At 27.3% G+C, this 11,440-nt stretch overlaps 2 protein-coding genes across 2 annotated transcripts; one reads left to right on the forward strand and one right to left on the reverse strand.

Moving 5' to 3' along the window:
* Positions 1-1,838: 1,838 nt before the first annotated feature.
* Positions 1,839-7,360, reverse strand: LOC119662106 (ubiA prenyltransferase domain-containing protein 1 homolog). The gene is made up of 4 exons (XM_038071657.1): positions 6,907-7,360; positions 6,761-6,846; positions 6,157-6,659; positions 1,839-2,545 (listed from the first exon to the last, which is right to left on the reverse strand). The coding sequence occupies exons 3-4, from the start codon at positions 6,655-6,657 to the stop codon at positions 1,907-1,909; spliced, it is 1,140 nt and encodes a 379-aa protein (XP_037927585.1). The 5' UTR covers positions 6,658-6,659; positions 6,761-6,846; positions 6,907-7,360; the 3' UTR covers positions 1,839-1,906.
* A 1,782-nt stretch (positions 7,361-9,142) lies between these two features.
* Positions 9,143-11,113, forward strand: LOC119662273 (zinc finger protein 628). The gene is made up of 6 exons (XM_038071864.1): positions 9,143-9,240; positions 9,363-9,517; positions 9,578-9,720; positions 9,788-9,913; positions 10,006-10,258; positions 10,324-11,113. The coding sequence occupies exons 2-6, from the start codon at positions 9,395-9,397 to the stop codon at positions 11,056-11,058; spliced, it is 1,380 nt and encodes a 459-aa protein (XP_037927792.1). The 5' UTR covers positions 9,143-9,240; positions 9,363-9,394; the 3' UTR covers positions 11,059-11,113.
* Positions 11,114-11,440: the final 327 nt, after the last annotated feature.

Below are 11,440 nucleotides of genomic sequence, written 5' to 3' on the forward strand. Positions count from 1 at the left end.
ATATTTTATAATTATATACATTATATATTATAACAATATATATATTATATTATATATTATAATAATATATATAATTATTAATTATATATTTGTGTGTGCGTTTTGCAATTGTATAGTAACACCAATTCGAGTCAGATTCGAATTCTCAGTGTTATATATACCTTAATATAATATTATTATTCTATTAACTTTATTAATAATAATATTTTATTAAGTTTTAATTTTTTATCAATATTAATGCTTTATAAGTATTGCTGTTTTATTAATATCAATGTTTTGTTAATATTACTGTTACATTAATATTAATATTAATGTGTTATTAATACATTAATATTATAATTAATATTTTATGAATATATTAATATCTTACGACTTTTAATAAAAATTTCAGTAACACTATTGTGTTACTAATACTAATATTTTATCAATACATTCAAATTTTATTGATATATTAACATTTTATTAATGCCAATATTTTATTAGTATAATTTCTTTAATATATCAACCTTTTTTTAAATATATTAATAATTTGTAAACATTTGTAAATATTAACATAATATTAATAATAATTTTTTATTAATATTTGATCAATTTTACTATTTTTTAATATTAACATTTTATTAATATTAAAATTTTATTAATATTAATTTATCATTAATATTAATATTTATTAAAATTTCCTGGATATTAATATTTCATTAATATTAATATTTCATTAAAATTAAAATTTAATTAATATTAATATTATATTAATATTTCGATAATAATAACTTCTCATTAATATTAATATTTCATTAATAATAATATATTATTAATAATAATAATATTTATAATATAATAATATAATAATATATATAATATATTATTAATAATAATATATTATTAATAATAATATATTATTAATAATAATATATTATTAATAATAATATATTATTAATAATAATATGAAATTAACAATTTTTTATTAATATTTGTTTAGTGTTAATATTATTTAAATATTAATATTTTATTAATATTAATTTTATATTAAATTTGATGTTTTGTTAATATTAAATTTTTGTTAATATTAATGTTTTGTTAATATTAATGTTTTATTAATATTTATGTCTCAGTAATATTAATATTTTATTTAGTAGATTTAAAAAAACATTTTTCTTAATTGAATATTAATATTTTTTGTATTATGATTCAAATATTTATTTGAAATTTTAGAAGCATCTCCCGAGTATGTACAAAACTAGTTCCATTGCACTTAACAAATATTTTTCGGAGTTTTTAAGAAACTCCATAAAATTTTTAAGAAGTATTTAATAAAATGCTGTTGTTTTGTGTTTATTGATTTGAAAAGAAAAATATTAATTAATATTAAAATAATTAATTATTAATTAAATAATTAAAACAATTAATATTTTATAACAGAGACTAAGAGTAGTTTCTGTTTGATGGTATTGCCCAAACTGACATGATTCAATGGATTACAACAACAACAGAATATTTTAATACTTCTTCTTCAAATTTCTCCGTAATATAATTCCATGCGATTGTACATACTGACATTTTACAATACAACAATACAAAAATATTTGTAGATTTTTATTGATTTGTTTATCATCACTAAATATTTTCACTATTCTCAGAAGGTCCTCAGAATGTCTTTGTAATTTTATTGAAATATTTTCACGAAATAAATCCTCAGAACAACTATATTTGAATATTGCAAACGTATGTTATTAAGTCTTGTGACAACTTGAATAATTTAATAACACAAATAACTTAACAACATTAATAACTTAATAAGATAAAGATAAATAACTTAATAACATTAATAATGTTTGTGTCCTTAATGCCATAACAAATTTAGACTTAAGCATAACGTATTATGCCTGTGTGATCTGTTGCCTTAATCTCAGTGCCGACGAAAACTGAATGTTGGTAACTGTGTTGCACAGCAACATGCCACCACATACAAAATGCCAAAGAAGAAATTTAGTTTAGCGGTTTGTCGTGGCACCACTGTCATCGTCTGCTCATTCCGAAATAGTTTTTCAATTTTAAATGCCCTCGGTACTGTTATAAGCGGCAGTAGAAACCAATATGAGTATTTAAGTCCATAAACGAAGAATATGCTGTATGGTGTGAATAGCAATAATGCGTATAATACATGTGAAGCAGTACGTCCAATGAGTATGGCAAGCGTCACAATGCCAGCCTTACGATCATTCTCAGCATCGCGTGTATTATTACTATGCAATATCGCTTCTGTATTTAGTGCCAATGGTATGGCATAGTATATTGTTGACCAATCAACGTGTCCAGTTTGTGACATAAAAGCAAACAGTACCGAAAGTGGTCCAAATAATATTAGTATAACAAGATCACCCAATGCAATATATTTAAAGCCAATGCCTCCTGTGTAAAGAAAACTTGATGATAATCCACCAAAATATATGAGCGCTAAGTGTTCCATTTTGGCAGAACTTAAAATGGCCAGACAAATAAAGCCAACACATCCTGCCATATATAGTATTGCACCCAATGACACAACCTAAAATAAACATAAACAGTTAAAATAGTTTTGTTTATAATATTTATTAAATACAAATATATAAATAATAATGTAGATTTTAACAAATTAAAACAATAAAATAAATATAGTTCAATTGCAACTATTGTTACTCTATATTATTCGCACAATAGAAATATATATATTTTCAATGTCTCAGTACTTCTTTACGGTAGTAAATAATAGCAAGAGCCAAGAGGAATTAATGACAAAAAAAAACACATATACCCGCTTTTTCTGTGCTTGTTACACAAAGAAAGGACCACTTGGGTATCTTAAAAGACGAAGCATCAGGAACACATTCCCAACTAATGTTGGAATCAAAACTTCCTCTGACTCAATTTAGGTCTGTATATAGTCATGTATTAAATAGTTATTTTGCATGTACAAATACCCCAATATTCCCCAATCTTTTATCCAAAGGCAGCTCTGACTATTTCTTTGGGTTTCATTGATGTAGTGCATCATGAGTCACCACACCTACTTGTGGTAATTTCAACAAAATAGTGTTTCCGCTCAGACTTTACTGCTTATTCTTGATTTCTTGATAAAAAAAAAATCGTTATTTTGTCACATATTATTTGTACTTTCTTCTTATGAAGCTAAAGGAAACTTATTATTTATTATTTCGTTTCGCTGTAGACACTAAATGAGATCGAAAATAGAGTTTATAAAATGCTTTCGAAATTAAAAAACGCTTGCGAACAAATATATTATATTTTAGAGGATTGCTCTGAAGAGAACATAATCAATATTACTTATTATAGATTTCTTTAGAAGTACAAAGATTAAATCTTATTTGATAGACATTTATGTACATGTTAAATATTTTTAGATATTTTTCCTATATACAAGCATTGAATCGCCTTTGACCACACGATTTAATTGATGTCTTTAAAAAAATGCAAAGCGATGAGAGCATAATAAACGTATTAGAATTAATCAAAGGTTTCAGTACTGACTGGACGAATGCTAAGAACGTCAAAGTACCACCGTTTTTCAAAAAAGGTGGTTCTAATAGGCCTCTACAAGAATGGGAAGATTATTTGAATAAAAAAAGCAACCATAGTTATAAAACAGCTTAACATGACTATATTTGACAAACTCATGACCATGATTTGACTATGATGACTATCATAGTGTGGGACAATATATTAAATTGTTTTGTTGAAACAATAATTGCTCAGTGAACTGGGTTGTCACCACATTAAAGACACACTTTCTCATGTCTAAATGTTTAGGCAATGTTTTTTAAATGTGGCCAAGCATGAGTTGTTTTAAGATTATTTAATCGCATTTGATGGACTTTTTCGATGTTGTGATATATGACGGCACCTTTCAATCCAGAAAGGTGTTCATTGATTAGAAACACTGACTAACTGAACTTCATGTTTAGTCACCATTTAGGTTTTATCGTAGACTGTTATATATAATGACGCAGGGTTCAATTAAACATTATCTTGAAGTCGGCTGTAAAGTTATCTTGAAAAATATTAACACAATAAAAACAGCTGTTGATTTTCAGCTGGATTGTTGCACTTGATAATAAAATATAAATAATAATTTCACTCGGAAATATCTTATTAGATATCTGAATAAATAATAATTTAACCTTGAAGTATCTGCTTTATAATGTGTCTACTAAGCTATGATAATTATGTAAATAATTCCTCTAGTAATTACTATATAATAAAAATCATACAAAAAAAAATTTTTCTTTCCACAGCAATACCATAGTATAGCAATTACTATGTAATAATATTATGAAACTATTATTAAAATGTAAAAACTAAATTAATAATATAATTATAAAATTATTCTTTAATTAAATAGAAATTTTTTAATTAGTAAGGCAAACATAATTAATTTATTTAAAAGTGCTTGATTTTCTATTATAGTTGACATTTATAGAAGTGTTAACGTATATTTATATATTTTGCATATAAAATATAATATTATAATCTATATAAATTTATACTATTATAAATTAGATCAGTAGCTTTCAAAATCGGACAGGTCTCCGTTTACTTGCCAATAAAGTTTCTTGTCAGACTCATATTCTCCATACAGTCAAGTATTATAGACCGAAATCTATCGATGTTGACGACCTATCTTATACTTAATACTAAGCATATTTGCTTAATATGAAATAAAGTTATATAGACTAATGACATCTTAAGATTTAATACGGATTTGTTACCACATTGTGGATGAAATTTTACTGCGTTGGCAAATGTTCACTAATGCGAAGAACAAATATTTTATGCTCAGATTACAATCTCATTATAATTTTGATGGTGATATGAAAGCTTATAACAAATTTAATAAGGTGAACTGGGATCTATTTAATGACGGTTTTATAAAAAATATACAAGCGGTAAATTGTTTAAAGACTACGTTAATGCGGTCAACTATTGGCGATAATGTTGTTTCTATGGTAACCCGTAGAGATCTATCAAACTGATAACATGAAAGATATTACAAATACATATACATGGCTTAAGATGTAGGTAGGTGATGAGATTATTTAGGATCAAAAAAGTATTAGGAGTGAGTGGGATTTGAATTGAATTCAATCTGGGTCAAGGAGGAGAATTGGTAATAATGATTGTTAATGACATAATTAAGCTTATCGTTTTAATGAGCGGCTTGGTCTAGAACCTAAAAAAAAGAATGAACATAGATAACCACGTATAGTTTACCACCTCCGTTGCAGCTTTAATAATTGGCAGGAAGGCTAACGAACATATAGAAGTCGTAGGAACTGCCTGGTAGAACATTAAAGCGGAAATAAAACAGCAATATTATAGAAAATATATAAAACAGAAATAAATACTAAATGCATAGCACTAAAATGGTCAGTGAAATTAAAATCAAGTATTTAATACATTCGTAGTAATGGAAACCAGAATGTTGCTGTTACAAAGGTGAGAAATATAACATTTTTTTGTATCGCTGCCGGGTGTGGTGAACGATTTTTAATCGTCTGTACATAATAATGATTAATAATGATAATAATGATTAATGAAATGACAACTCTCATGCCGCTTATATTGGTTTTTGTAATATATTGTTAGACATTATAACCTTATAACAGTTCATATAAAGAACTTTGTAATTTTTATTATACAAAATAATTTATAAATATTATACTTAATATATTTTTAATGAACTAAATAAATAAATTATAATATGTTTATATACCTAAACTAACTATATACAACCGCCTTAATCTAATAAAAAAATTCTGTTTTATACACAATTTATGAATATGGAAAATATAAATGATAAATGATTTATATCCAGCTGCTTGACCGTAATTAATTTATACAAACACATATTTATCAAAGAGAATTCAAATTAAAATTAATTTCATAAATAATGGAAGAAAAATCATTATACTCAGAAAAATAATTTATACGCACATATTAACATTTTTCACAATACCATCAAAATCTATAAGTTAGTTTATATATTCTAATATTCGGAGAAAAATAATTTTAATACATAAAAAAAAAACATAAAATATATAAACAAAACAGATTTACAAAGTGCTTGGGAACATTTAAACAAAAGAAAAATATGCAGCTTACCTCATCCTTTGTAAGTATATGATCTACTAGTGTACGATCATCCGCTTTTTGCTTGTCAATGCCCTTGATGAAATCAAAATATGTATTAACCACATTACCGGCACAATGTACAGTGACTACCGTAAACGCAGTTAGGAAGAATATAATAAGGCTAAAGTTCTCTGACCATTGAGAACGATATGCTAGTGCGGATCCCATTAACGTAGGCACCAAACTACCCGACAGCGACCATGGGCGTAGCGCGAGTAAATATGTTTTAAGTTTCATAAAAGTTCCAGATGATAATGACGTATTTGTGACATATGTTGTTTTAGGTACATTACCATTGCTGACGGTAGTATTTTGAGCACCGTTCGTTGTTAAATTGTTGAATGAGTCTTCATCCTCTCTATGTGCTGTTTTATTGTTATGATGATATAGAAACGGTGAGCTTTGTGACATATCATTTTTGTCATCTGTATGCGCTCTAGACTGATTCTTTTTAATAACAGTTGTAGACATTTCTATTCAAGATAAAAAAATGAATAAATTACATTTGAAGAACATGAGAAATTTAATAAAATACGCATTTGTCAATCACTTAACATATAAGGTGTATACGTACCTATAATTCAACTCAGAGTCTATGTATTACTGATTTCGCTGTTGCCAGTTCAGGTGTTTTGTTGTGTGAGTTTCTATTCCGTTTACCTTGAATTTAAAATATTCTTTCATTTCAAATAGCTAAAAATTACTTTTGTTTATTTTTACAATGGTTTGTTTAGTTATTTTGTGTTCGCTTATAGCGACGCATTGAGGGGAGTTTGTGTGCTATATTGTACAATGTGAAATCTGGCGTAGTGGCTGGCTATCGTTCCTTTTTAAATGAAGCGATGCAATCAGCTAATTTCTTTATCCCACATCTGCCACCTATGCCACAGCAACTGATCTACTGCCACCGCTGCTGCTTGCTTTTGTTTATAAAAATCGTCCGTTTGTTTTGAAAGAGTTCTCTTTTAAAATGCTAATTGGCTAACGTTAACGTATCCAATACATTTTATTTGTTAGAGCAAATAAACTAAGTTTCCCGTATTTGGATATTTGTTGAACAATCTAATATAGAATTATATTATTTATTTTCCCTTACATATAGCGTAGTGATCTAATAATTAGTGTGTCATTATCAATTTCTGTTCTAAGGCATAATTAACTTGATTACCTATTATTTTAATAGAGTATATATTTAATAATTATAACTTTAAATTATAATATTATACTTTTTATTCAAAATTTTCACTTAACCACTCTTTCTCTTTTATTTCTCTTAGTACGTCACGTCAGCGAAACTATTTCGCTTTCACCCAACTGTCAAAAAGACCAACGCAGAGCTGCATTAAATAGCGAGAAAAAAAACAATTATTCTTATATTAGCAAAATAACTGTGTATAGTAGCAAAATTTTGAATAGATAATATAGCAATAGAATGAATAAAACAAATAATCAATTTATTTTTATTTGTTTAGTTCTATATAAAAGAGATTTTCAAAGTAATCTTCGATAACCAAATATTAAAGACCAACTCCACATATCAGAAATGAAATCTCAATATTGACTTAAATCATAAATTAAGGTGTGAATCATGTCTAGTCGTAGACATAGCGAACGTAGGCCCATGTTATGATTGCACTCACAATCACACTCTTTTTTCAATCTCCATTAAGTGATGGTTTTGCTTGTTATGATTGCAGTCACATCATGAGTGATAAACAGCTATCGGCGTTACAAAATTTTAATATAAATGAAAAATGTTAATATTTTACTAACATTTTAGTTATTTATTTTGTATTTATAGTTCATTTTCAAGCAACTTTTAAATTGGTATAATTGAAACAAGGAAAAAGCTTTTGGTTTACAAATGTTTCCACGCAGATCATAATGTACTTAAGCCCATAAATTTAACTAATATAATAAGGCATAATAGGTTCTAAAAGACATTTAACAATCTATTAGTTATTTTAAATTTACATATTTAGTATTTATAAATTTATATATATACCCTTTTTATTTTCGTTATTTTATTTCTAAATTTTATAAATATAAAACAAATATATAAGTCAATAATAAATATATTAGTAATCGCAATACACAGAAACATAATGAAAACAATAAAAAACTGGTATTTTGTTAGCAAATAAATTTGAAAAATACATTTTATTACTTTTAAAAATTTTTTTACAAACTGTATTTGTATATATTAATATATAAAAATCGTAAAGGTATAAAGAACGCTTTTTAAAAAATTATAAATTTATTTAATTTATAAAATTTAAGTATAAACTTCAAATCCACAATTCTCCACTGTTAAATTTAACGCGCAATGAAAATGTGGCTTACTGTTAGTTGCGTTAGTAAAAAGGTGTGAGTGTGTACAAAAATTTGCCAATAGTCAAGACAGTGTAGGCGCAGAGTAAATGAAGTAAATAGTTTTATTGGGCGTCTATACTGGCTATACTTTGGCAGGATTTTTATATTTAAATGCAAATAAATATTATTTTACAATTTTGTCTTGTTACAAACATATGTACTTATTAGTGAAAAAAAGAGAATGTAGGTAAAAATTTTGACAAATTCTAGCCAGTTTATACGAAGAGTTATTTACATACAATTCAAAAACAAAATCATAAATTCACAACTGTGACATATTAACATCTAATAATATGCAATATGGCTTTATGATAAATTTATAAATCTGTATTTATTTATACGATATGTAATATCTTTATTTAAGAAAAAATTATTATATCACAAGAATATTATATGTAATCATATTATTTTTTGGTTCCATGAATAAAACCGTCTGCCTATAAGTAGGCTGGATAAATTTTAATAATTGATGAATAGGATATCAAAATTTGATGCATAGTTTGTTTAATTAAAAATTTGACTAATAATTATCGTATTGTTTTACGTTTTTAAGAAGGTAATTTTTAAAGAACCTTTCATTGTGTTTTAATTAGCAAAGAAATATTTTCCTTTTTTCGCGTGAATACGCGATAATATAAGAAAAAAAATAATTCAAAAAAACTGTCACATCCAGTATTTGTGGTAAGACAAATTGTCAAATCCATAACAACATATTTTTTTACGCTCTGCTGTCAAAAATCAGATGATTCTATAATATTTTGTAAACAAATTTTAGTGTACTATTAGTGTGTTTTTATTTATAGCATAATAACTTGAGTTTTTTAAAAATTTTAACATGGATTACAATATACATAAAATATGTCGTGTGTGCTTAGAGGAAGGTGCTTTGACATCCATTTATAGTACTGAATTCGCAATGACTCCGTCTACAATGATGATGATGTGTGCCAAAATTAGGGTAGGCAAATTCAAATAATTTTAATAAAGAATAAATTATAAACTGTATGTGTATATATAGGTATATAAAACAGATGGACTTCCAGCTGTTATATGCAATAACTGTATATATAGACTTGGTGTTGCATATCACTTTAAGCAGGAGTGTGAAAATTCCGACATCAGGCTACGGCAATACTTGGGTCTACCAGATAGAGGATATGGGTTAGTTAGAGATTGAAATGTTAAAAAGGCTGGCAGCGATGTTATAACGGAATTGTATTTTTTTCAGTATTTGTGATGCAGAAACTAACACAGAATCCACAGTGGGATTGAATAATAAGTGCCATCAGTATTTGACGCAAGATATTGATAACTCTGACGATGAGGAGCAGAATATTAATATAACCAAAAAAGCGTAAGAATATTTTATAATAGCTTCATAAGATTTTTTTGTTAAATACATAAAAAATATATATAATAAAAACGTATATTGTTTAATAAATTTAGTAAACGTCGTTCACGTTATGAACGCAAACCGCCAGAGGAACATAAAAAGCGTGGTCCTAAGCCACTACCAAAATTACCACAAACCTGCTATGATTGTAATAAGACTTTTAAATGTGCTGCACAATTGCAGATGCATATTCGCACACATACTGGTGAAAAACCCTATCAGTGTAACTATTGTCCACGTAGATTTGCGCAGAAATACAATTTACAAATTCACGAACGTACCCACACAGGCGAGAAACCCTTTCAGGTATAAGATTATAATTTGTCAAACATTTAAATTTTTATTTTTAAAGTTTTTTCATTTCTTTTTAGTGTGAAATCTGTTCAAAACAATTTTCTGCGCTTGGTAATTTTCAAGCACATCAAAAAATTCATACTGGTGTACGTGATCAATTGTGCCCTGTGTGCCAGAAATCTTTTTACACGAATGGCGATTTATCTAAACATATGGTTATACATACTGGTCTTAAAAATCATCATTGCGATGTGTGTGGCAAAGCCTTTGGTCGACAACGTGACATGCAAGCACATAAGCGTAAAATGCATGCCTTACATGATCGTAGTGAAGATGATGACGAACCTGTCGATGCCGTGAGCGGTGTAGTCAACGATAGTTTCAAATGCCCTGATTGTGATAAGGAATTTGCATCGGCTGGTAGTTTAAGTGTGCATTTTCGTACGCACGGTACCAATAATTTACTCAATTTGCCTTTGGTTGGTCAAATGCATACGCATGCGCATACACACACGCATCCACATACACATCCGCATCATTATCATCATCATACTGCAGCTGTCCCGCCACCACCACCACCGCATCCACACGAAACCTTACATACGCATGCACATCATTTAACTTTAAATACGCCTACAATACAAACAAATCCAACAACTGGAATGGCCATGGCACATGCCACAATGACCCACATGTTACCCCCACCACCGCCACATGCAACGCATGTACCACCACCACCACCGCCGCCAACGCCATCAGGACAAAGTACACTTAGTATGATGCATGCTGCACAAAGGTTGCATCCTTATTAAAGTCTGAAATTATTTATAAAATTAAAAAATAAAGACTAACTTATATATATATGTATATATAGTCTATTTGTACAATTAACACAGATCATAATATTTTTTGAGCTAAAAGTTCTAGACTACGCTTGTGTATATTTAGTTAGGCTTTAATTTATTGGTATTTTTCTAGAAAAAACAAAGAAAAAATATAATTTTACAAATGGATTTCGTTGATGTTAAGGACTATATAAATCTATAATAAATAACATTATAATTGCAATCTTTCTAGAAAGTACACAAATATAACATAATTTAAAAAAACTTACATATATGTAATGTATAAAAAAGTTGTAGATAAAGAAGCTATTATGTGCCCGATTTATCGTCTCTCCGGGCTACAAGATAT

This window comes from Teleopsis dalmanni, chromosome X, assembly GCF_002237135.1.
Source record: "Teleopsis dalmanni isolate 2A chromosome X, ASM223713v2, whole genome shotgun sequence".
NCBI classification, from domain to species: Eukaryota; Metazoa; Arthropoda; class Insecta; order Diptera; family Diopsidae; genus Teleopsis; species Teleopsis dalmanni.

Coding starts and splice junctions, on each gene's coding strand:
- LOC119662106 (XM_038071657.1), bottom strand. CDS start 6,657: ATGTCTACAACTGTTATTAAAAAGAATCAGTCTAGAGCGCATACAGAT. Junction 2,546..6,156: donor ATATACTTACAAAGGATGAG/GTAAGCTGCATA, acceptor TGTTTATTTTAG/GTTGTGTCATTGGGTGCAAT.
- LOC119662273 (XM_038071864.1), top strand. CDS start 9,395: ATGGATTACAATATACATAAAATATGTCGTGTGTGCTTAGAGGAAGGT. Junction 9,518..9,577: donor TGATGTGTGCCAAAATTAGG/GTAGGCAAATTC, acceptor GTGTATATATAG/GTATATAAAACAGATGGACT. Junction 10,259..10,323: donor CAGGCGAGAAACCCTTTCAG/GTATAAGATTAT, acceptor ATTTCTTTTTAG/TGTGAAATCTGTTCAAAACA.